This window comes from Babylonia areolata, chromosome 18 (assembly GCF_041734735.1).
Source record: "Babylonia areolata isolate BAREFJ2019XMU chromosome 18, ASM4173473v1, whole genome shotgun sequence".
Classification (NCBI taxonomy): Eukaryota; Metazoa; Mollusca; class Gastropoda; order Neogastropoda; family Buccinidae; genus Babylonia; species Babylonia areolata.
The window spans coordinates 55,014,620-55,041,665 of record NC_134893.1 but is presented as its reverse complement, the minus strand read 5'-3'; the positions used below and the strand labels follow the sequence as shown (position 1 = coordinate 55,041,665).

Below are 27,046 nucleotides of genomic sequence, written 5' to 3'. Positions count from 1 at the left end.
TTTCTTGAAACAAAGGAAACTTCACGTATGTGGGTTGTTGGGAATTTTTATTTGTTGTTTTAAAGTTTTACAAAATATAAAACAGAATAGTTTATTGATTCATTATTCGTATAGGCTATTTCTGTATGTAACAGATAATTGCATGCAACCATTTTAGTGGTTTTGATAAGTAACGAAACCACAAAAATACAACGACAATTTGCCAACAAGCATGGCAGACGACACATCTTATGGGGTGAAAACCAGCTCGTTTGTTTTGGTTAACACCCTCTCAGTTAATTTTATAAAAATGCTGTCATATGCATCGATACTGGTGCTTTGCATTTACACTCAGACAGGTACGTAATTTCTACAAAACATAACGCCTTCCATTTGTTGTGGTTTAGCAATCTTACGAAGTTTTAGCCAAGACTGGTTAAAGACTGAATGGTGAATACTGAATAGACACTTTATCTTAGTTCAGCCACAGTAATAAAGAAGTGCACATGGTTCAACATACAGTCGGTACTCAGTACTGTCACAGATTCTGACTGTGCAATGTGATTGTATACAGACAGTCTAGCGATTTCACTGCAGAACTCGGTGGCTTGACAAAAATGCCCACTTCTTCTTCTTCTTCTTTTGGATGGGTAGCCAACATCGACTTGTCGATGAATTTGCTACACGAATTCTTTTCCGGAGGCTGGTTCCGAGTGGGCTGTTTTAGTTAGTTCTAGGTTTAACAGGATTAGGAGGATTTTGTGGGCAGGGGGTGCGGGGTGGGGGGGGGGGGGGGGGCTAGTTTGCTGTTGTTTGGAGCTGGTCAGAGGTTTGCCACCCTGGCCTGGAAGGCTGCCAGAGATGGCGCAGTGACGGCTTAAGTGGGCAAGTTGTTCCATTCTGGGATGGTTCTTGGAAAGAATGTCATCTGCCGGTACTGTGTCCTGTTGGATGGAATGTCGTATTGCAGGGGGTGGGACTTTCTAGTTATATGGCTGAGGCGGCTGACAGAGGGGAGATATTTGGAATCAATGTGTACGAGGCTGTTGTGCACTTTGTAGAACGTGGTGAGTCTCGCACGCCTCCGTCTGGCTTGCAGCGTTGGCCATTCTAGGTCAAGGAGCATGTCGTCCACACTGGAGGTTTGAGACCCAGCGAGCTGCTCTACGCTGCACCTTTTCGATAGTATTAGTGTCTTCAGTGGTGTGGGGATCCCACACACAGCTGGCATACTCAAGGGTAGGGCGGACGAGGGCCCTGTAGGCTGTAGTCTTGATGGTCTTACTGGGCATCTTGATGTTGCGGCGCACAAGGCAAAGTGTCTGGTTTGCTTTGTTGGTGATGCTGTAGATATGCGGAGCCCACTTCAGGTCCTTGGTGAGTGTGACGCCGAGGTACTTGACCTGGGTCTCCTCCTGGAGTTGGTGGCCATGAAGTTTGTAACTGTGCTCCCGAGTTGTCCGGCGGCGGGTCATATGGACTTTGGAGCATTTCTGGAGTGGAAAGACATCTTCCAGTGCTGTTCCCAGGAAGCTAGGGTGTCCACATCCGCTTGCAGCTCCTCTTGGTCTTCGGCTGTCTTGACGTCTTTGTGGCAGGCAGTGTCATCAGCAAAGAGCCTGACCCTGGCGGACAGTCCAGTCGGTAGGTCATTGATATAGAGTAGAAACAGGCTCGGCCCAAGGACGGAGCCCTGGGGGACTCCTGAGTCTACTGGAGCAAGCTCTGACCTGGAACCATTGACAATGACCGACTGCTTCCTATCACTGAGGAAGTTCTGGATCCAGGTGTTGATGTTCCCGACAATGCCATAGTGTCGAAGCTTGTGGGTCATGAGGCTGTGATTTACTTTGTCGAAGGCCTACGAGAAATCGAAGACAAGTAAGTCCTCCTGGTATCCCTGTTCAAGGGCCTCAGACACTTCGTCCACGAAGCCGAGTAGCTGCATTTCGCATGAGTGCCCCTTCCGGAAACCGTGCTGTTCTGTGCAGAGAATCTGGTGCTTTTCGCAGTACGCCATGATCTTGCTGACCAGTATATGCTCCAGGAGCTTGCATGGAATACTTGTCAGGGAGATGGGCCTGTAGTTTTCTGCATTGTATCGTTCCCCTTTCTTGAAGACAGGACACATGTTGGCAGTCTTCCAGTCAACAGGGACAACCCCAGAGTTGAGGGATGCCACTTGGTTGGATTGCGTTTTTAAACAAATGTGGAGATTTTATCAATGTATCACTTGTGATAAGTATATGCGTACGCTTTGTGAGAGGCAAAGAGGGGGCAGGTGGGGAAGATTTAGAGGGGCAAAGATGTGGAGGGTGCCACAATAAGAAAAAGAATACCAAAAAAGATGTTTGTATAGTGTGTGTGTGTGTGTGTTGAAACTGGTTTGGGTAAGCATTCTCTAGAAAGATCTTCAGCATTGCTTAAATTCAAAATGGAACACTTTGACTGTGACTCGTTACAATTTTTCACTTGTTGGCAGTTTGATTAAATCATTTGGTTTATTTCTGATTCAGTGATGACTTGTGCAGCTTATGTAGAGTCCATATATATATATATATATATATATATATATGAACTTTGATTGTTGTTCTTGTCAATTGTTCAACAGTGCTGGCATCTGATGTAGTGGAGATGAAGATTGTTGATGAACCATCAAGCTATGGGTAATATGCTTTTGAAGTATTTACTCTTTGATAGTGATACCATTTGATATGCTGGCATTGATTCATAAATGATGAGTGTTTGCAAAGGTTATGTGTTCAACAAAATCTAATGTATTTTTCTTATACATGTTTATGGTATTACTATTAGAGAGACAAGACAAGACAAAATCTTTATTATCGAGGGCAATACATAGATAAGCAAGTAATATGCTTTTTTACATCCAGCCCTCGCCCTTAAGAGGGAATAAAGCTAAAGAAGCGAAAATGAGCAAAAAGAAGAAAAAATCAGAACACAATCAAAATACATCAGTATTTTCCCATTATTTCACCATTCACAGGCACTCCACCCAAAGCAAAACAAACACAACCAAAAAAATGATGAAATGCACACACACACACACACACACACACACACACACACACACACACACAAAAGCCAAAAGACCCAACAGAGAAAACAGTCCTTCCGTCGCAATCTTACTTGTATTTACTTGTATTTGTATTTCTTTTTATCATAACAGATTTCTCTGTGTGAAATTCGGGCTGCTCTCCCCAGGGAGAGCTTGTCGCTACACTACAGCGCCACCCATTTTTAAAAAATTTTTCCTGGGTTGCAGTTTTATTTGCTTTTTCCCATCGAAGTGGATTTTTCTACAGAATTTCGCCAGGAACAACCCTTTTGTTCCTGTGGGTTCTTTTATGTGCGCTAAGTGCATGCTGCACACCGCACCTCGGTTTATCGTCTCATCTGAATGACTAGAGTCCAGACCACCACTCAAGGTCTAGTGGAGGGGGAGAAAATATCGGTAGCTGAGCCGTGATTCAAACCAGCGCGCTCAGATTCTCTCGCTTCCTAGGCGGACATGTTACCTCTAGGCCATCATTCCAATCAAACACCATCCCACCAGTTCACACACACACACACACACGCACGCACGCACGAGCAAGAGGGAACCCACAAATTGTCGAAAGCAATGTTGGATTTCAGGTGACGTCAAGTTTTGTGAATAGGTACATTTTTAGATTCTGCTTAAAGTTGTTGTGGTTAGTTATATTTTTTAAATATGATAGTAAAGTATTCCAGTAAGTTCCCCCACTGTATGTGTGTCTGGACTTAAAAAGATCGAGATTTATACAAGGTATATGCAACTTATGTGCATGTCTTATGTTATTTACTGGAAAGTTACTTATAATTGAAAGAGGTGCGTAGCCGCTTACTATTTTGTGCATAAAAACAGCCTTATTTAGTTATTATATTCTAGTTTTAGCTCCAATGGGAGCTGGATATCAAGTGACCTATAATCATTAGAAGTTAATGAACATGACTTTAATCAAACTAATTTCAAAGTACATTTGTATGATCGAACAAGAGGTTTTAGAATATTGCGCTAGCAGAATCCCACAGTGTAGAAGCATAATCTATTACTGACTGTATGTGAGCATTAAGGAATTGTTTTCAGGCATGTGTATTTAGAAAGTGTTTTATTTTTGATAACTGTAATACTTTTTGATATATTCTTTTACATAAGTGAGTAATATGTTCAGACCATGATAAATTATTATCAATAACTATACCTCGAACTTTGTGTGATTTGACTTCTTCAATCTTAACATTGGAAATGAAAATAGTGAATAAATTTGTTGGCATTATCTGGCATTTCTGTCAAGTTGTTACAGACATGCATTTAGTTTTTTTAGCATTGAAAGACATATAGTTATGTTCTGTCCACCTAACTAATCTGTTCACACTGTCTTGTAAATTGGATGTCAGAACTTTAATACATGTATGGTCGGAGTGGACTGAGTTGGCAAACAACTCACAATCAGATTTGATGTAAAGAGGTAAATCATAAAAGAGGTAAATCACCGATATTGTCAACTCATCCCTTCTCACTGGAATGTTTCCATCCACTTTCAAAACTGCAATCATCCAGCCTCTTCTAAAGAAACCCAACCTTGACACAAACATTTTGAAAAACTATCGACCAGTTTCAAATCTTCCATTCCTGTCCAAACTCCTTGAAAAAGCTGTCCTGAAGCAGCTCATCAACCACCTTTGTTTCAACAATCTCATCCACCCATTTCAGTCTGCCTATCGCGCTGACCACAGCAGCAAAACCACTCCCCTCCACACCCTGAATAATCTACTGCTAGCGTCTGACTCGGGAAAAATTTCCCTTCTTACTCGTCTCAACTTGTCAGCCGCACTGGACACTTGTCAGCCGCACTGGACACGATAGACCATTCAATCCTTCTTTCCCATCTTCATTTTACATTTGATATCAACAGCACTGTTCTGGACTGGTTCAAATCTTATCTCACTGATTGATTCCAGTCTGTCATTGTTGATAATTTCCAATCTGAACCCATTAAAATCGAACATGGAGTCCCACAGGGATCTGTTTTAGGCCCAGTGCTCTTCACACTGTACGCTCATAATGTCAGTCATCATTCTTATGTTGATGACACTCAACTCCAGAAGAGTGATACCCCTGAAAAATTGTCTTTGCTCTTGCAAGAAACATCCAACTGCTTCCTGGACATACAAAACTGGATGACTCTAAATAAGCTACAACTGAACTCGGACGAAACGGAAGCAATGATCATAGGAACTAAACAAAAACTCTCTTCCATTATAACTGACATAATCAAACTTGGCAGTACATCCATCCCTCTTTCCAATTCAGTCAGGAATCTCGGCATTGTCCTTGATAACACATTGTCCATGCAAAAATTTATCAGTCAGACATGTCAATCCTGCTACTGTCAATTATTATTATTATTAATAATGTATAAGGAGAAAAGAACTTTTTAAGGAGCCCAAGAATCGATCCTTATAGTAAACCATACCTTATTTCTTGAAAAGTTGATTTGGAAGACTTAATGCAAACCAGTTGTTGTTGATCTATAATAATAATAATGGTATTTATATAGCGCTGAATCTTGTGCATAGACAAATCAAAGCGCTTTCACACCAGTCTTTCTCACGCATGCATAATATAAGAATGAAGAAATAGAGAGAGAGTGTGTGTGTGAAAGTTGAAATTAAAACCACTTTGCTGTCATGGCTGCAGTGTTATCTATAGAAATTGATAGAGCTGGAGCTCACAGTATGTAAGCAGTCACTTACACACGCATATACACAAAAAAGTGTGTACACAAATGCATGCATACATGTGTGGAAACACACACACACACACACACACACACACACACACACACTTACTATGGTTTTTAGGCAGCATAAAAGAGACCCAGGAGTAAAAAAAAATTTAATGCATATAAGGGCAAGGAAAAAGGAGGCTGCCTTGATAAAATTCAAGAGAGAAAAAGTCATTTAAAAACAATTGCAGATGATGAAGGGAAAGATAGCAATAACTCCAAATAAATTTACTGAAACTGATATAATATATAGATAGATCTATAGATGTATCATGTTCATAGACCTTGCCTGTGGTAGAAAAGATTTGTCAGTTGAGGTATGTTGAAATCTGGGAGGTTATCGGCCGTAGTTTCATTTTCTCCACATAGGCAGATAGCAGTTTGCACAGGACAGGAATGTCAGACCCCTGCCGGAGTCTGCACTAGTTGGGTGTTATGTAAGTATGTTAATTAAACGTAATTTTAGATAGAAAATTTCCTTTTAAGTTAATTGTACAAAATAGAATTTAACTTTTTTTAAAGACAATTTCTTGATTTAAACTGTCGGTTACTAATTCCAAGCAGTTACTTTGGAGCATTTGAACTAATAGCTGACAGTTTAGTGGTAAATGGTGTTTCTACTGTGACAGGTTTGGAAACAACAACTTGCAGCCTTGGGCAGCAAATGCAGAAGCTGATGAAAAACTCAAAATGCGCGTTCAGCCTGCTAATGTGTCAGGCCCGCCACATCTGAGATATCTGCACAGGCACTGTTTCTCTAAAACATTTGAGAAGTATGTGAAGTGGGTAGAGTGTGTGGTTGTTGTTTTGTGTGTGTGTGTGTGTTTTGTTTTTCTCTTTCCTGGTCCATCTTTCTCTTTCTTTTCCTTTTTTGTTCATTCTTTGTCTGTCTACATTTAAGTCCCTCTATCTCATTTTCACAACCATATGATTTTATCTATTTTAAGCCCAAATTTTTGCGTGTCTTTTTTTCAAATTTGCAAGAAAGATCTTGTTTTTGCCTAGATAATATTAGACATCTCAGTCTTTTGCATAAATCTCCTTATGTACTCCAGATGTAATTTCCATTGTCTTAAAAGATATATGTAGTGTGAAAAAAAATTTTTTTAATGGTAGAGAAGTTCTTGTATCACTTTCATGTACAGGATGTTGATGTGCACTAATGCATATGTTCTAATCAAAGTGAAAATGTGATATGGGCATTTTCGCCTTTTTACTCCATTTTCACTGTTTACTTTTGTCATCCATCTTCACAGGGGAGAAGTTTACATCCAACTTCCTCCTAACACATATTCTGCATTTTTCATTTGTTTCTTTTTTGCTACTTCCATGTCTGTCTATCTGTTTCTCTCTCTCCCCCTCTCTTTGTCTTTTTGAGTCTCTTTTTCTTATTGACTGATATATGTGACAATGTACCAGTGCCTTTGTGTGTGTGTGTGTGTTTGTTTTTTTGTTTTTTTAGATGACATGAATGTGATGGAACAGTTGTTTGTTTCAGCTACAAGTACAACCTGTGTCCCTTTTCTAATGTCACTCAGCATGAACAAGGATATCACTGGAATCCCTATAATGGTGTTCTTGGGTAAGTTGCTGAGCTATCGTGCTCTGTCTCATCATGAGCATGCTTTGTGTATGTGTGTGTGTTGCTTCTGTTGCTGCTGTTATATGTGGTTGAAGAATGGTGTTATTTATGAATGTAATATGTTGGGGTTTTTTTGTAACATTGTTCTAGTTAAGTTGCTAAATTGAGGTTTTGTATTTCCCTTTTGAACTAATTTTTAGAACCCAGAAGCTGCTGTCCAGATATTACTGAGTGTGATGAGAGTATGAAGAACATCACATGGGTGCAGGTCTAGATGAACTTGCTGGAGTGAATGTCATATGTGTCAGCTTAGGGTGGATTCTGCCAAAATTTGACACAGTAGGATACCAGAACTGGGTGTTTTTTCCCTCGTGAAAAGAGTCATTGGACTGTTACAGTGTCAGAATAGCCCTCTGGGATTTCTTGTGGACAGAACAACTTATATACATAATGTATAACAAACCTCTATCAGTTAGCGGGTTTTGATGGTTGTACTGGTAACTGTCACATGTTTTGGGCTTGTTTTGTGCAGGGTTTGGCAGGAGTGGGAAATTGAAAATAACACTTTTGTTTCCATGGAGATGATGGATGGGGACGATTGTGGTCAGATCCATCGCAGTGTGAAGGTAATGACAAAGTGGGTTATAGATGACATATGTGTGTTTTTCTCATCCCATGTGCTGCTCAGGTGCCTTTTTTTCAATCTTTTTAATTTTTATTTTTCATTGTTGGTGATTGAAATAGTTTCAGGTCAGTTTCAAATCATTGCAAAGCTAAGAAATTTTTAAGAATTTAAATGTTTTTCATTGTTGATACAAAAGTCTTTTTTCCAGTTGTGACTTATGTTTAGACAGTCAAACTATTCTGCCATTGTTTTATCAACGCGGTGATCAACTATTATATACAGGCAAGTCAAGAACAATACTCACTTGTTATGAGCAATACTCATTGCGTGCCAAATGGGTCACTTTTAAACTGCTTTGGTTATGACTAGAAGTGAGTGGGCGTAGCAGACAATTGTTGCAGTTGAAGGCCGTGTATGTGTGTGTGTGTGTGTGTAATGGGATTATTTGTTTGTGTATGGGGGTGTTTGTGTATGTTTGGGGGTGGGGGTTGAGAGTGTGTGTGCATGCACAAAAGAGTGTATATGAGAGAATGAGTTTGCATAGAATACCAGAAGTTTGAATTGTAATTCAGAGCTCTGTGTGTATATGACGTATTCAATTCAATTCATGTTGTTTAGAGCCCAGCCGACCGTTTAGGCCATCTCAGGGCTGTTACCACGTTTCAACAAAAAAATCTTCTCAAAACTGTAAATAAAATATTTTATTTAAAATTTTTATGTTTACAGCCCAGCCAGCCACTTAGGCCATCTCAGGGCTGTGACCACAACAAATCTTTACAGTATGCCTTTTTTAAAAAACATGCAATTAAAAATATCTTGTTAAAAATATTTGTTTCTCTTAAAAAGTCCATTACTGCCCAGGGAGGCACATCCCTGAACAGTGTTCTCAAGGACTCAGCTGTGTAGTGTTTATGTCGGACCTCGTTCAAATCCCAGCAGTCAATTAATAAGTGTTTCACAGTAAGAGGTTCATGACAAGGGATACACCAAGGAGCTTCTTCATTTTTTAGCAGATAGGAGTGTGTGAGGAGTGTGTGGCCAGTATGTAATCGGCACATCACCGTTTCCTCTCTGCGGTTACCAGAAAAAGATGGAAGGTATTCTTTCAAATTTGGTCTAATTTGGAACAGTTTGTTGTTGGTATTGTTCCATTCTTCTTGCCAGAGATTGTTTGTGTAACTTTGAACTTTTGGTTTCAGGTCAGAAAACGGAATTGTGGAATTGGATTTGGTCTTTGTTGCACTTTTGGCTAGTTGGTCATATGACGTATGGAGACATATTTATTTTGATTTTTCATCTATTTTTTGGTTTATCTCAGCTGCTTTTACGTAATACCCATAACATATATTCAGAAATTATCTAAAATTGTTGATCTCACATTTTTGGTTCACTCATTGCTAACCAGCATGCCAGATAAGCTTCAAACTATCAGAAATTGATAGTCTGTTCATTTTCCTTTCAGAATAGTACAGGTTATACATACTTCTTTTAGCGTTTTCCATGTTAGAATTTTAAACAATAATAATTACACTCTACCACAAAGCTTGTTTGGCAAATAAGCAAGAAAAAAACAACAACAACAAAACAGAATAATGTGTGGCACTGAAGGTGTCAATTTGTTACATTGTGTTCACTGTATATTGTATATAGTCAATGGTTTTGATTTTGCTGTTAGAAGTTTTTCAGCATGTATCTGTGTGTATGTATTATATGCATGTATGTTAATATATTTGTGTGTGTACTTCATGCATGTGTGTTTATATGCTAATGCATACACGTGCGTCTCTCTGTCTGCGAGCAGGTGAAGTTTGAATGTGGGAACAGCAGTGACATTGTCAGCGTGTCAGAGCCCAGCACCTGTCACTACGTGCTAGTGTTCAGCACCCCACTGGTGTGCCATCCTCAGTCCATGCTGGTGTATCCCACCTTGTCTGCACACCTGAGGGCCAAGTGGGACCAGCTGGAAGGGCAGAGGCACCGCAAGGAGCTCACAGAAAAGGTGTGACAGTTGTGGCTTCTTTTTTTTTTTTCTTTTTTTTTTAATAAATAAACTTACTGTCAGTTTCGCCTTCTGGCAAGTATGACAGCAACAAAGAACTACCACTCTTGTTTTGTTTTGGGCCAGTTTCTGAATGGTACCCCAGGTGAGCTGTCTTGAATTCTTCTTTGACAGTTCTGCGTCAGGTGTTCTTTGGCATTCCTCATTTGTGGCTTTCAGTTTCTTCTTTTTCATTGTTTTTTCTCTTCATAATTTGTTTGAATTCTGTATTTTGATGATGATGATAGGGGTGGTGAAGATGCTGCTCTGGTGGTCCATTTCAGCTTCAGACTCCTTGACAAGGCTGTAGTCTGATAATTATATCCCAGAGTCATTCAGGCTCACAGATACAGACACCTTCAGTGTTGGTCAGGAAATTTGAGCAAAGACACATCTGTTCAAGTGGATGACCCTGGGCTGTGTGGTCCCAGTCTTCCCATTCAAACCCAAAACACACTGGGTGGAAATACTCTGGGTAGGAGCCTGCTACAGGCTGGAAAAAACCCACCTCTGATGGGGATTGAACCCGTGTTCTCCCATCCATCAGTCAGCGACATTAGCCACTTCACCATGGCGGCAGGTATGGTTTGCAGTTTCAGTTGAGGAAAAGAAAAAAAAGAAGCAGGAAAATAAATTGCTAATAAAGTTTTTTCTGCGTTATTTTTAGTGCGAGTGTGTGGAAGTGGTGGTGGTTGTTTTTGTCGTTGTTGTTTATTTGTTTTTTTCTTTTCTTTTATTGGATTTCTCTTTTCTGCCCTGTTGGGTTATTTCATTATCACCTTCAACTTTCATTAATTTGAGCTTACTGGAAAGACTCCAGGATGGAGGTAATAGTTGCTGAAAGTTACCACATCAGACTGCAGAAATTGGTTTTCTTTTCATGTCATCTGCAGAACTTTGTTTTCACAATGACAAGGGGGGAAAAAAAAGTTTTGTAGATTGGTAGACAGACTGGCAGGTGAGCAGGCAGGCAGACAGAAAGACAGATTGAACCACTGCAGAGGTCACTTGCCTGGATATTGCAGTGCAGGCTGATATGGTTGCTGGAGTGCAGTGAGATTTGTCACTTCCCTTCTCTGTCTCAAACACACACACACACACACACACACACACACACACTGCACACATTGTCTATCACACACACTCTCTTTCTCTCTCTCTCTCTCTCTCTCTCTCTCTCTCTCTCTCTCTCTCTCTCCCCTTCTTCTTCTTCTTCTTCTTCTTCTTCTTCTTCTTCTTCTCCTTCTTCTTCATTTTCTCTGTCTCTTTCACACAGGCACGCACACACTCACGCATGCACATATGCTAGCATGCATTTTTTCTGTCTCTTTCTTTCTCTGTTTGGTTATTTATTGCATAACACACTTTCAGGAAATGACTGCATTTTTGTATAGAAATTATTATTATTATTATTATTTATTAATATCTGCTCATACTAAAAGCATTCACTTCACCAAAAATATAATTTAATTACACAATCTTAATCGTGACCCACTAGTGCAGACTCCGGCAGGGGTCTGACATTCCTGTCCTGTGCAAACTACTATCCGCCTGTGCAGAGAAAACGAAAGTAGCTACGGCCGATAACCTTTATAAATAATCACTATTATATATCAGCTTTACATGCATACCATGAAATATTCATATGATTGCACATTTACTTTGTTAAAAGTTGCTTTCCTGTGTCAGTAAGTGCAACAGAAGTTGGTGAAGATGGAGGTATTTGACAGCATGGCATGGTGGCATCATTCCAGGGCTACAAGAAACGGCTGCAGCTGATCTTGCAGGAGGCAGGGCTACGTCTGACAGCCACAGAGAGGCAGCACTTGTCGGCTGCAGCTCTGGCCCGCGAACAGAAAGAGAAGGAGGAAAGGGGTGCTGATTTTCTCTCTGTCTCACACTGCTCCCAGGTACTATGGCTGAACAGGCATACTGGCTCAGGGACAGATTGGGAATAGCTTGTGTCTGCCAGAAAGGCAGAGTGCAGAGGGAATAAGAAACCTTAAACAGATGTGAAATGTTCCTGTTTTGAGAACTCTGTTTAAAAGGACGGGACTGAAGTGATTACACACAAATGCACACAGGCATGCAGGCCTGCATGCACACGCGCGTGCACACACACACACACACACACACACACCAACACACACCACGCACATACAGACAGAGAAACATATCAAAATAAATTTGTGCCACAAGTTCAGTAATTATATATGGAAATATTACATTGATAGTTGTATACTTATTGTAGGATATCAGAAAGTTAAACCGTTGGATATAATATTTTGCCACTATTTCTGTATATTTAAAAAAAAATATATAGTCTGTCTGTTGTCTGTTATTGAGCCTAGTTGTTTAGTATCTGAAAATTCAGGACATATTAAAAACTGTGGAACATGCATGAAACATGACTGTTTTGATAAGTATTCGTTTCTTGTTTTGGTAAACATTTGTTTCTTGTTTTGGTAAGCATTTGTCTCTGTTTAGGTTTTTTGGTCCTACATATGTACAGGTTTTCTTGGTTTTTTGGTCCTACAGATGTACAGACGTTTACAGCAGGAGCTGGACCAGGTCAAGGCAGAACTTGCCACTTTTAAAAGTAAGTAGAGATGTAAAACATGGTATTCTTCTTCTTCTTCGTTCATGGGCTGCAACTCCCACTTTCACAGGTGTACACAGGTGGGCTTTTATGTGTATGACCGTTTTTACCCTGCCATATAGGCAGCCATACTCCGGTTTTTGGGGGGTATATGCTGGGTGTGTTCATGTTTCCATAACCCACTGAACGCTGACATGGATTACAGAATCTTTAACATGCGTATTTGATCTTCTGCCTGTGTATACACACGAAGGGGGTTCAGGCACAAGTAGGTCAGCACATATGTTGACCTTGGAGATTGGAAAAATCTCCACCCTTTACCCACCCAGGCCATTACAGAGATTCGAACCCAGGACCTTCAGATTGAAAGTCCAATGCTTTAACCACTCGGCTGTTGCCCCTGTCACATGGTATTTTAACTTTTATTTATGAAGAAAAGGTTTCCGTTATTTTTCTTATTTTGTTTCATGAATTTAAACAACACTGTCAAAGGTGCTTCTCAAGACTCGGGACTCTGCATTGGCATCAAATAGAAGAAATTGGTACGCATATTGGGTATTAAAAGATAACATCAGTTATCATCCACTCCACACCTAAAAATTCACAAAATAAAGGGTGGCTCACCTGTTACTGTACCCCCCCGCTCCCCCACACCATATCACCTTCACATATACGCAGATACATACACATGCATGCATGTATGCACATGTATCTTTGGGCAGTTATTGATTTTTTTCATACAATTTTGGAATGAAAACAGTATTTAGTGGATATTGTCTGGTTCTCTTTGTTCTTTTACAAACTGGTATGTTTATTTTTCAGTTAAGGTGAACAATGCATGGTGTCTTTTGAAGACTGTTTTTTATACAAAGCTGTAAATATTGTATGATTTCAGATTCCAGCAAAACAGCACTCAATGTATCATCATCATTGATCCACTCGCCTAGCTAGTAAAGTGAGCCAGAACTTTGTGTATATTACCCAATGGAAATGTTGAGTTAAGAAGTGTGTGATTCACAGTTAAAATTCTCCGTGAAAATCTTAAACTAGATGATTGAATATATTTGTGGAAAAGCTAAGATGTATAATATTGTTTTCGAGAAAAGTGATTCATAGCGTCATAAATGGTTTCGGCTGTTGCATCACACATTGTCAGTGTGTCTGCAGTCAGATGTTGAAAGAACCTTGCTATTGAATTGGGGATGTGGGTTGTGACCATCCTTGACCAGAAAAGCTGCTTTTGTTTGTTTTTTCTTTTTTTGCTTTTTCTTTCTCAGTGTGGGTATTTGTACACACAGCTGTGACAGTCAGCAGGCACAAGCCTTTTTCTCCGTAAAAAGTGACATGTACTACAAATAATTTTATAGCTGAAGAACTCAGTGGAGTACAGGTAAGGAACATTATGCACTATTAAGGTGGTGTTTTTTTCATGTACATGATAGGGTCAGGATCCAGTTTCTCCTTTGATGTCCAAATAATATGAAGTCGTGGCTGGATTTTTCTTGCTGGGAATATTGCTCATGGTGTGAAAATGTACGTTTTAAATTGTTGGTAGAATTGGGGTATGATTTCAGTTAATTGATGGGTTTTCCTTCTTTTCTACGGCCCTTGTTTGGCCTTGGATATAAGTCATCCGGTTTGCGCTGAGTATGCCTGCAGATTGGTACTTATACATTATCTGACTCGCCATCCACAAGACTTTGGGTCATGGTCTGGGTGCTAGTCTTTCATGTGGTGATAAACTGAGGTTCTGTGCAAAGCATGCATTTACATCAGGTGAAGGAGCCCACAGCAACAAGATTTCTTCTTGGCAAAATTCCATTTTGAAATTATAATAGATGAACATATTTATCAGGGGGTGAGGTGGCATTGTCAGTTGCTTTTCCCAGGTAGAGCAGCTCAATTTCCATAGAGAAATCAGTTGTCTATTAAAGAGTAATGCAGCGCCCTGTGCAATGGGAGGTGGTTCATTTACAGTGTACTTTGAAGAAAAAAAATATCAGTGAACTGCCCATGAGGATGAAAGCTGTGAAATTCTACATGACAAAAAACAAGAACGCCAGAGACAGACAGAAAATACAGGAAAAAAACCATATGAAGAGCACAGGAACAGGAGTCAAGATGGCTGCCGGAAAAAGAGGGCGCTAGTCAGGGGGGCAAAGGGGAGGTTACCTACTTCCAGGTTATCGGCTGTAGCTACTTTCGGTTTCTCCGCATAGGCGGATAGTAGTTTGCACAGGACAGGAATGTCAGACCCCTGCCGGAGTCTGCACTAGTGGGTCACGGTAACTATGTTACTTAAATGTAATTTTAGGAAGAAAATTTCCTATGATGTATTCAATGTTGTATGAAAATCCAAGGATTTCTTCAGCTGGTGATTGTATATGGTTTAAATTCTGATCAAATGCAAGACTGGCCTCTATTGTGCTTTTTATGAATATTGTAATATAAATAAAAATTTTAAAAAGCATACACATAGTGTTTCCCCCGCAAGGTCTGAACAAAACTTTCACAGCAAATGATAACTGGACGTTCATCACATCAGCCAACATTCCAGATGTAAGTTTGCCCCCTTTTGGCTGGGAACACTAACATTGTTCCCATGGCTGCTATAGTGGTGCAATCGAACAGTTCACTGAATTGTCACATTGAGGCCCTCAACAAGCCTGGTGTCTGAAAGTTACCTGCATTTCACTATCCCCCTGCCACATGTCCACTTTTGTCAGGCACTTCAGTGGAAGTCTGATAAAGGGTGGAAGGACCAGAAGGAAACAGCTCTAAAAAGCATTCTCCATCACCATACTCATTTTTATGCATAATTACGAGACTTGTTTGGATTGGTTTTATGTGTACTTGTGGGACCATGTGTGTGTATGAGAGTGTGAACTGGACCTGTGAAACTGCTGTATGCATGTGGTGTGTAACATGATTTTGGGCGTTTTATATTGTATTGTACATTTGGGGGCTGCTTGTTAATTTATGTTCTCTGGAAGCTTTGTTCTAAATTTTGGAACATTAAAGGCAACTTTTAAGGTAATTATTTTCAAGTGAGTTTGAATGTTAGTTGCCAGCCAGTCACCATTTCATAACATATATCATCATGTGACAGTGTATGTGAAATGCAAATCATTTTCATTGTTTTTGTATGCACCCGTTTCTGTGTTTGTTTGCACATACATGTTTGTCAACTGTTGTAAATAATTGTTTGTTTGTGAGAGGTAAATGAAATACCAGTTGTACTCGAGACATTTGTTATCATCATTCATTAGTAGTGCAAAAAGGTGATGGATCATGAAGACTACACACAACTACACACACACACACACACACACACACAGCCCTACTCCAATCTTGTACTGCCGTTTTTATTTTTGCTGCCTTCAACTGCTGTTCCATCACTCAACACAGAAACGTTAAACACATTTCAAACTCTGCTTTAAGAATCATAGGTGAATCCTGTGGTTTGGAACCAGCTGGATCCTCTGACTAAGTTCTTCGTTACACAAAGGAAATGAAGAGTGTTGCAGCAGTGAACAATGGCTCTGTTGCAGGTTACCAACACTATTTTATTATTTACCAAAATTATAAACACTGCCTTTAGCTGCAAGGACCTTTGTGGTTTTTTTTGTGTGTGTTTTTTTTTAATGCTGTTTGTTGCAAAAATGACTGAAATTTGCATAAAAAGAACTTACACAGATCAACAATGAAGACCCCCCCCAAAAAAAATGGCAGAAGAGACTGGATAAATAAGGAATACACAGAGAGACTGTATTCCTCAGTTCAGTTCCTGAAGGTGGTGTCACACCGTGAAGAATACTCGACAGTTAGAAAAAGTGCATACATCAATAAAAGCAGCTTTACACCAACAAATAATGGATAAAAGCTGTAAAAGATTAGAAAGAAAGAATTCTCCTGCACAACATATATTTCTTTCTTTTCTGGAATTCGCACAGAGCCTGGAAATTTGTTACATCAGTGACATAATTCTTGTATGTTATATGCAATGAGTGAAACTTGATTCTCTTGTGTGCGCGTGCACACACACACAGCACACACACACAAAACACACCTACTGTATGCATACACGAGCTGTACATATACACACACTCACAAACAGAATTGTAATTTCATTTATGATACCTGATTATGGAAAACATGATCTCCAACTGCTCATAAGGTTTGAAATTTCTCTCTAATAGGAGATAATAAAAACCAAAACAGCTTTCTCTTGATCATCTATTCTGATTTTTCTATGCAACTGGAAATGATTATGGAAAGTGCATTCTTTGGAGAACATCATTGAGTGGTTTATAGATATTAACCATTCAACATTTTTGAGACTTTTAATTTATCCATTAGTCATACAAATGTTGCCCACTGGATCTCCTTGGGTGTAACATGGATCTCCCCTTTCAGTGACCCTGGCTGATGCAAATTTGTCTGAAAAGATTTCTTTTAGTATATCTGTATTAGATAGTGTCATTGTGATATGGTTCTCAACTATCTACTTAAAAAAGTCAATTTCTGCCAGTCCAGATGCAAATCAGTTAACAGTGTGAGCTTCTATGCTTCTAGGCTGGCCTACCAGTTGGGTTTCACTGTTCTTGAATCCAATGAGCATTGAGTCAACTAGTACCAGCCAGCCAAGTCACACAGTGAAGACTCATTCCTGGAATCTGGAAACACACCCCCAACTGCCCTCCCAAGTTTTCATTTTACTGGTGTCTCTTTATGCACTAACAAAAAGAAAATGAGAAAAAAGCATAAACATAATCTGATGAAACTTAAGACCAAAATGTGAAACAGCCCATTTTTTCATGTACTATCAATTTGATAGCCTTTTTCAACTTGCAAGTGCATTCATATTCTTCTCGTCACTGCTGTGCATCTTTCATCAGATAAACAACAAAACCATACTTCAATCTGATAAAGATACACAAAACTACTGTATAAGCATCAGTAAATGATCACCATTCTAAGATGTGGCTGACTGAATAAAAACAAAAGTAGCCAAACTAATAACAAAATCTGCAACATTGGTCCTTATAAAAATGCTGCATCAAGTCATTTGCAAGGTTTTTGTCAACGTGTTACAAAACATTTGTATAAGGCAAGGATAAATCAAACCAACCAACCAAATCATATTTGTGTGAGCAGTTTATTCATATTGAGCAACATGACCAAACAGCTCTGTGGTGTAGACCCTTTCTTTGGGTCCATAAACAAAGCTGCTGCCTTTCTCCTCCATCCACCAGGCTGTATCTTCAAAGACCCTGAGTCAGTTGTCTATCCCATGGGTAAACTGGATGCTCGCATACAATTTTCAAACCATGTGTCAACCTCAATGTATACACCTGCAACTTTCATGGACTGGCAAGAATATGGTCATAGTCAGGTAGATCCAGGAAACTGTTTACATAGGAGGTGATCAAATGCAAAGTGAAGGGCAGCCACAGTATGCTTAAAATTTTACCTGTGAAGTAAAAAGTATGTCTGAAAACAAAGAACACAAATGCAGACACACGTGCACAGTTTAAGATACCGCTTTATGTTAGTTTTCATCCTTGATCAGGATGTTTCTACTTGTTGGAAGCTGTTGTCAAACAATGCATCATCATGATTCTAAGAATTCATGTAGCAATAATATGATCCATATTGTATTCATGTACACATTCATAAACAAACTACATTTCACCACTGCTGCAGTGTACATCAGATGATTTATTTGGTTTTGTTTTCTATTTCTAAATCTCTGTTTAAGACACATCAAATATCAACAACACAAGCAGAAAAAACAACCAAATGCACACCCTCTCAAGCATCCAGATTGACAGACATACGGATGGATCTATAAAAACAGCTGGTCTACATATTATCAGTTTTAAACAAAGTCTCTGACAGCTACGTCACTTTATTTAATACACTGACACACACTTCAAGCGTTTTGACAAGGAAAGACTAGTACTGAGATTTTTTTTTAAAAATTACCTGCTCCCAAAAAATGTGACATGTCACACGATGTTGATGTGCATGTATACAGCAGGAAGCAGGATTCAAACCTGAAGGATGGGAAGCCATGCTGCTGTCTGCACATTCACACTTAACAATTATACAATTATTCTTATGAAGCAAACTACACAATCAGAAAGGGTGACATTCATCCAATCCCTGGTCACAGACTGCAAAAGCATGTCAACAATGCTGTTCACATCACAGATAATAATAATATTAATAACAGGCCAGTTGTGCAGAAATGGTTCAACATTGGGTTTTTCATTCTCAAGTTCCATGATGGATGGGTTTCATTGTTGGAAAGTGTGTGTGCACATACGTAAGTCTGCCTCTAGTGGGCACTCTTGCCAGTGAAAGGAAATGGCAGTCACTGTAGCAGTCTTGCAGTCTCACCTCCATCAAACAATGTGGGACATGGCACTTTGGTTAAATACGTCAACAGAAAGGATGAAACACAGCAATGCACTGAAGTGCTTTTACCCACTCAACTGGACAACAGCATATCCACATATAAACACATGCACAGATGTATGTATGGAGATGTATACATATATATACAAACATACACAAGAAAATAATCTGCCCACACATACACACATTGTTAAATGTATGAAAAGGAAAAAAGATGAGATTTTGTTTTAAAAGTGGCAGAACTTATTTGAGAATATCTGAACCATCCAAAATGACAACAGAATCAAAGATTCAAATGACATTCAAAGGGGAAAAAAAGTTTGGTTTTGAAGAATGCAATAAAAATATCAATACAAAACGTATAACACAAATAAACACTCTAAAATGGATGATTCAGTTCATAACTGGGAATTCTCCAAAACAATGGTTACACAGGATTAACTGTGCACACAGCCTTACTAGTTGTACACAGTCAAAAGAGCACTCAAAAGCATGGCTCCAGTTAAAAATCAAATTAGTTAACTTTCTTTCTCAGTTCTTATTAAAACACAACATTTTACAAGCAAGACTACATCAATTGCTTTGGCAGACTGTCTATCTGATATTGTACTGGCATAGGATAAACAATTATTAAGCAATCTTCAGTCAACAACAAACTGAGCATACACAAAAATTTGAGACATTGTGTAGCATGGCGGTAGAGTCTGTTTTTTTATAGGGTGGCAATGGGTTGCTTGTGCAGATTTTTTTGTTGTTGTTGCTGGGATGGTGTATATGGGCATGTGTGTGTGTATGTGTGTGTGTCTGAGAGGGTACAGTGCTCTGGTATGCATGTGTTAGTGTGTAGGCATGTCAGTAAGTCCAAACAGAATTCTGTGTTAGAAATATTTTAATGCTTATGCAGTTCTGTTTTTAGTGCAGTTGATATTTCATGTCAGTGTGTGTGTGTGTGTGTGAGAGAGAGAGCGTGTCTGTGAGGGAGGGACATTTGAGTGTGTGTGTGTGTGTGTGAAATGCACATGAAGCTCAGACTGGTAACATTGAGAATACTCCAAACAAGTAATTGATTCTGGAATATGTGTGCGTCTCAGTTAAGCATACAAAAAAGTGTTCATATGTGTATGTATGTATGTAAGTATATAAATACACACACACACACACACCAAAAAAGATGACAATCTATTGTACTGTTCTTTATGCTATTCACCTTTACCCAACCCTGTCTGCTCCTCCACCCTCCACACCCCCTCACCACCCCTTCCCCCATCACCGATAAAAAGGTAATGTAAGTGCACCTGGTATGCATTAAATCCGCCAGAAATGAGGATGGAGAAAAACAAGAGGAGGTAACCTGAGCTATCACAAAAAGACCAATGGAAACAAAAACTAAAACAAAAAATACTCAAAAAAAACCCAGTACAACCCAATCAGTCTTGAGACTGTGGGTCGTCACCGAAGTTCTGCCGAATCTGCTCAAAGAAGATGAAGGTGAGAACGGTGTGAGGCCCCAGTCTCACAAAGGCTGGCAGAAAGCCCTGAAAAACAAAAGGCCAGTTTTAAAATCACCTTCTTCACACAAGTTTCAACAAAAACAAAAACACACAATAACAACTGCAATTAAAGAAATAGGAAATTTTCTATCTAAAATTACGTTTAAATAACATACTTACCGTGACCCAACTAGTGCAGACTCCGGCAGGGGTCTGACATTCCTGTCCTGTGCAAACTACTATCCGCCTATGCGGAGCAGACGAAACTACGGCCGATAACCTCCCGGAAGTAGGTAACCTCCCCTTTGTCCCACTGGTTATCGCCCTCTTTTGACGGCAATACCCAATTTTGCCATCGATAGATCTTTTTCAATCGACAGATCTTTTTCAACGATGAATGGCGTAATTCGAAAAATGATGTATGAAGTACAACATGCTTTTTTATGAAACAAATACAACTCACTTTAACTACACAAGATTTGTGGAAACTGATGTGGATAAAAATCTATAAGAACTCAACTATCCTGAACTGGACATGAATTCTGTAGACAGTTCCAACAAGGTCTTACAAGTTGCCGGGGCCATCTTAAATTGCACCTGATGATTCTGCAAAAATGTGGTGAAACCCACACACACAAAAAGAAAATTATGAAAGGTATGGGCATTGTTCTATGTAAGCAGACACAAGTTTGAAGTGCAGAGAAAAGGCTGTCCCCTGCATTAGCTGCAGTGTTGGAATCCCTGTCCACTTTTTGATCTTCTCTTGGATCAATACAGCTGTCAATTAAATACTGAAGCAAAAGAAAGTTGGTTTTCTGTTTGTTTGTTTTTTCTCTCTTTCTTCATGTATTCTGTTATGAATATTTTCCAGACTCACAGGGAAGGTAAAGTTTCTGAATTTGTTCTTAGAGTTCTCTGTAAGTTTTACAGACCTTCCATAGCAGGTAAAGGTTGGCACATTTGCCAGAACAATGCCTAATGCTAATTTTAGACATAACAATAATTTTAAACACAAATGAATTGTCTCTTTCATATCAACCCCAAAGAACGGCTACAACAGTACTTTGTTACACATTCATTTTTCAAAAATATATAAATAGTGAGAGGGAAAGACAGACCAACCGACAGAGAGAAAGAGAGTGAGAAAACAAGACAGTGGCGGGAATTAAAAAAGGAAAAAATAGGAAGGGCAGGTTATTATTGGAAAGTATGATTTGAACACTTGGAATGTTGCAAATGGGGACCATTTCAAGTTCTCTCTCACTGCTTTGTACTTTGGAAACTTGTCAGATACATACATGTAATGTATACATGACAGAAGAATTGATTTCTCAATCTTGTTTTCCTATACCAGTTTTTTTATTAGTGTATATCTATCTATCTATCTGTATACATACATATATATATATAGAGAGAGAGAGATTTTCCTTTCAGCCCTTTAAGGTCTTCTGCCTGTGCAGCCATCCCCGCCTGGCATGCTTAGGCCTGACTGCATCACTACGGAAGAGTGCTTCACTTCAGGCACAGTGTTATAGCAACCGCTCAACCATTAGCTACCGAATTTCACACAATCATTGAAATATTATTTCAAAACAAGTTGTTGAAGTCTCAAGACAAGGGATGCAATATTCTGCTTGTAACTTTAAATTAACAGAAATAGTAAAATGTCAGCTCCTGTTGATGTTCATGGTCGTGGGCTATCTTCTTGATTCAAAAGTCTGCCACTCTGCCCACAACAGTCGCTAATTTCATCTCCTTCACTTTCCCAAGAACGATCAGATGAATTATAAGTCAAATCGTCATAATCCGGGTCAAATTCACTGCCAGAGTCCCATCATAATTTCATCAAGCACTTCATGTTCAGTAAGCCTTTCACGTTTTGCCATAGCAATGTGGAAAATGGGATAAAAAACACTCTAATTTTTCGATTTTTAGAGCGAAACTTCGTGTGCCTGTGAGGAAGGAAGTTAAGTTCCAGTCACTTCCCTTCCTTATCAATTTAATGCATAATAACGAATTGATGAACCGTTTTAAGTGAACCAGTTTCTCCATCTGACTGCTAGTCAGGCTCAGGCAGAGAATGGCAATCAACGCTGCAGGGCTGAATGAGTGAAGATATTTTCTAATGCAAGACTGCCATGACAGACAGTGTCGCTGATTAACAATCCATTCTGAACTGTAATACATTCATGCTCACACACACACACACACACACACACACACACACACACACACACACATTTTACACACACATCACACACGCACACATCAGATGAGCACTCAGTACCTTGAAGAAACCCATGGGACCATTCTTGGCAATGTCCATGGCACAATGCATGAGACTCTGTAGACGACACAACACAAAATAACATGATAACATACCGCACTTTGCAGCAAAACACTCACCATCAGTGAGAGACATTTCATTTCTATGCCAACTTGGTCTGGCTCTACTCTGTAATTACCAACCATTCAGAAAAACAAACAAAAAAACATCAAAAGCTTCAGAATTACACTTAAGTGACACATGCAGGCTACATATTTTGACCAAACTGATAATTACATATAACAATGGTTGTGTTTGAGTGATTTTTGTAATACTGAAAAGTTTGTGATCAGGGTTTAGGGTCAACTGAGTAAAATAAAGGCAATAAAACAAAAACAAAAAAACCTTTTCTTTTTTCCTTGGATGCCAAAATGCCAAAAGAGAAATATGCATGACATGGTAGTACTCCTACCCATGTAATAAAGTAAATGAGAAAATTTTGATTAATCTTAAGCTGGTGTCCAAAAACAATGAACAACAATGATGGGCAGTGACCATGCTGCTTAAATTTCATTGACGCTGAAGTGAACCTGAAGTAACCACATAATACTGCTCAATGTAACTGGCACTGAAATATCAACAAATCACTTTCAAAATATGACTGAATGACAATGCCACAAACCTGTACAGGATAATGGTCTCAATGTTACTGACCTGAAGCAAATCTCAACAACCCACTTCCAGGATACTGTTCAATATATGAACCTCAACAAAGAACTTATAGAAAACTGCTCGGTATATGAACCTCAACAAAGCACTAACAGAATACTGCTCAGTATATTAACCCCAACAAAGCACTAACAGAATATTGCTCTATGGTTTTACCTCAACAAGCACTTAATACTGCTAAATATACGAACCTCAACAAAGCACTTATAGAACATCACCCAATGATACCAACACTGAAGTAACCTCAACAAAGCACTAACAGAATATTGCTCAATCAGTCAATGATACCAACACTGAAGTAGAATACTGATCAATGATACCAACACTGAAGTAACTCAACAAAGTACTTAAGATTACTGCTCAATACATGAACCTCAACAAAGCACCAGCAGAATATTGCTCAATGGTACCAGCACTGAAGTGATCTCTACAAAGCACTTCAAGAATATTGCTCAACATATGAACCTCAACAAAGCACTAGCAGAATATTGCTCAATGATACCAGCACTGCACTAACTCTGGCAAATCACTTCCAGTACACACACTGAAGTAACCCCAACATATCACTCACAGAGTACTGGCCAGGAGCTGCATTCATCATTCTGGTTTTCATCACATCCAGTGGCATTGTCATTAAGGTAGCTATGGTGCCCTGCACAAGACAAAAGTAATATTTTCAAAAACAAAAGACCTACCCCCCCACCCCACGCGCCCCCCCTCCCCCCGCTCCGCCCCCTCCCCCCCAAAAAAAACCCAAAAGAAACCCTGTGATGCACTCTTCAGGAATAAAACAGCAAATTATTGCTCACAATTACAAGAAAAAAAACACAACAATGTAGTCCCGAGATGAAGCAAGATAAAGAGGAAAGAAAGGCTTACAAAGACAAATTCAAGTGTTGACAAGACTTACTCAAGTATTCCAAAACTGTCATTTAAAGGAAGCCAATACTGCACTCAACTACTAAAATATGTGCCATATAGGGCATATTTACACTTGAATTAATACATGAAAAAAAAAATTCTTTGAATGCAGTTTCAAAAACTAACTTTCATTTAAAATGTTTTATGCATTCACCCTTCTAAAATGAAAAAAAACAGCAGAAAAATTACCTTGAAAATGTATACTTTGTCATGCTCTTATTACCTTAATTCTCCTGATGTACACAAATGCAACAGCATGCATATGCACTAGATATTTCTACAGACTGACATTCCAACACCTAGTCATGTATCTTTTACACAATCAAACACACACGCACACATAAACATATACATTTACTTTCAAACTTTTCCATTAAGAACAAGTGCCTGTACTGAAATATGTGCATGTGCATGCACACACTCAGGAGTGAAAATCATCCAAATATAAATAGACACTTCCACAAGCACTCACAAACACACACTTTTAACACACACACACACACACACACACACACACACATTTAAACACACACACACACTGTATACACACACACACCCACACTTAGACACCCACACTTAGACACACACACACACACACACACACACACACTTAAACACACACACACACACACACACACACACACACACACACACACACACACACTTAAACACACACACACACACACACACACACACACACACCATTGTGTTCAGTGAAAAGTCCTGAACCACTCACCGCCATTGTACTGCATGTCAAATGCAGCACTATGTTGTCCTCAAAGACTCCCGTCTTCATCATCAGCGACTTGATTTGGTCATAGCACGCCAACTGCAAAACAATTTGAGCTATCAATACCAGTACTGCAACATCTGTTACAAAGCAGACCATGGCATTCCTTTTATGTGGAATACCACTGTACATGTGCCAAGCTGATTCTGTGAAGAAAAGGTGAGTGAGGTCAGCTTTCACTCAAATCTAACGAAAAATAAAAATGGTGTGGTTTGTTTATATATATATATACATATATACATATATATATATATATATATATATTCTAAACCACCTTTTAGTTTATATATATATATATATATATATTCTAAACCACCTTTTAGTTTATATTTCAAATGAATGGCAAAATCATGTTTATTTTCTTACTCGAGTCATTCCTTCCCAAAATACTCTCACAAACATTAATTTTGATATGATACAACACACACACACACACACACACACACAAAACACACATAAACATACACTGTTTATAACATACTCATGATCCCATCAATTTGTTCACAAAACAAACATACACACAGAGAGATACAGACAAGTGGGAGACAAGACACTGAAAGAGAGACTTTGACAGAGAGAACAGGTAACTGTGCACCTCCCCCTTTCACCCACTGTCACAAACACACGCACACGTCACCACCATCCCATGCCCAGTGTGATCAAGGGAGTGGATAACTGTAACCTGGCACATGACTTTTCTATACTGGGGGAAAAAAACGAGCATGATGTCTGGATATGCAGTCTATGTCAACAAAGCACAGCACCCGTGTGTAATTCTATGAAGCATGCTGTACATCACCACTGCGGTCAAGGGGTAAAATATATGTCCTGGCTTCTCCATCTGGCAGAATGTCTAAACCACATCAGCACCTGTTCCCCCAGTCTCGGAGAGTTGCCTCTAACATGTGGTGCAGTATTTCTCTACAGCCGTCATCCAGAGATAGCAGGCAACATTAACTTCTTCATACTATTATTACTGATATTCATATTGTGCCTATCTTGGTCAGAGATCAAACTCAGTGCTTTACAAATAGAGTCATTTGTGCAACAGGCTGCCTACCTGAGTGGAGCTGACAGCTGCAATGAAGCACTCGTCACTCAATCCCTGTGTCATTCAGTCAGACTTCAGTCACACACAAACACACACACACACACATCACACACACAAACACATGTATATTAGAGTGGATTTTCTTTCAGTTTTGCAAGGGACAACCCTTTTGTTGCTGTGGGCTCTTTAATGTGTGGTAAGTGCATGCTGCACAGGATCTTAGTTTATTGTCTCTTCCGAATGACTAGTGTCCAGACAATCTCTCAAGATCCAGTGAAGGAGAAAATTCTGGCGAGCATGGGATTTGGTTTTTCTTGATTCCTAGGCAGTAGTATTACCACCAGGCTACCACTCCATTTTACCTAAACCTCAACAAGCTGAAACAGCTGGTGCAGAAAGAGTGTGTCACTGTTGTGTGGCAGCCAGTGCTCACCTGGCCGATGGTGACAAGCACAGCACGAGAGCTGGCCATGGAGGCTCCGTTGAAGGACTTGATGGGCCCTTCCTCCTTGATCACACGATACAGCCCGTCTATGGCGTGCTTGTAACTGACAACCACCACCACACACACACACTCTCCACTTAGTGTCTATGGCGTGCTTGTAACTGACAACCAACCCATACACTCTCTCAACTTTGTGTCAGTGGTGTGCTAGTAACTGACATCCACCACACACACACTCTCCACTTAGTGTCAATGGTATGCTTGTAACTGACAACCACCA

The 27,046-nt window shown here is 39.4% G+C and overlaps 2 protein-coding genes across 2 annotated transcripts in view; one reads left to right on the top strand and one right to left on the bottom strand.

Annotated features, from left to right (window-relative positions):
* Positions 1 to 205: 205 nt before the first annotated feature.
* Positions 206 to 18,625, top strand: LOC143292924 (N-acetylglucosamine-1-phosphotransferase subunit gamma-like). The gene is made up of 9 exons (XM_076603620.1): positions 206 to 338; positions 2,591 to 2,645; positions 6,437 to 6,580; positions 7,306 to 7,389; positions 7,922 to 8,015; positions 9,816 to 10,013; positions 11,807 to 11,962; positions 12,591 to 12,651; positions 13,547 to 18,625. Exons 1-9 carry the CDS (start codon positions 212 to 214, stop codon positions 13,600 to 13,602), a joined length of 975 nt encoding a protein of 324 aa, XP_076459735.1. The 5' UTR covers positions 206 to 211; the 3' UTR covers positions 13,603 to 18,625.
* Positions 16,897 to 27,046, bottom strand: part of LOC143292925 (mitochondrial dicarboxylate carrier-like) — a 22,662-nt gene continuing 12,512 nt past the window's right edge. The window contains exons 5-9 of the mRNA XM_076603621.1: positions 26,755 to 26,869; positions 25,217 to 25,309; positions 24,131 to 24,211; positions 22,852 to 22,908; positions 16,897 to 20,609 (exon numbers count right to left, since the gene is read on the bottom strand). Coding sequence (XP_076459736.1) covers positions 20,502 to 20,609; positions 22,852 to 22,908; positions 24,131 to 24,211; positions 25,217 to 25,309; positions 26,755 to 26,869 — 454 coding nt within the window. The 3' untranslated portion in view covers positions 16,897 to 20,501. The remainder of the gene's footprint in view (positions 20,610 to 22,851; positions 22,909 to 24,130; positions 24,212 to 25,216; positions 25,310 to 26,754; positions 26,870 to 27,046) is intronic.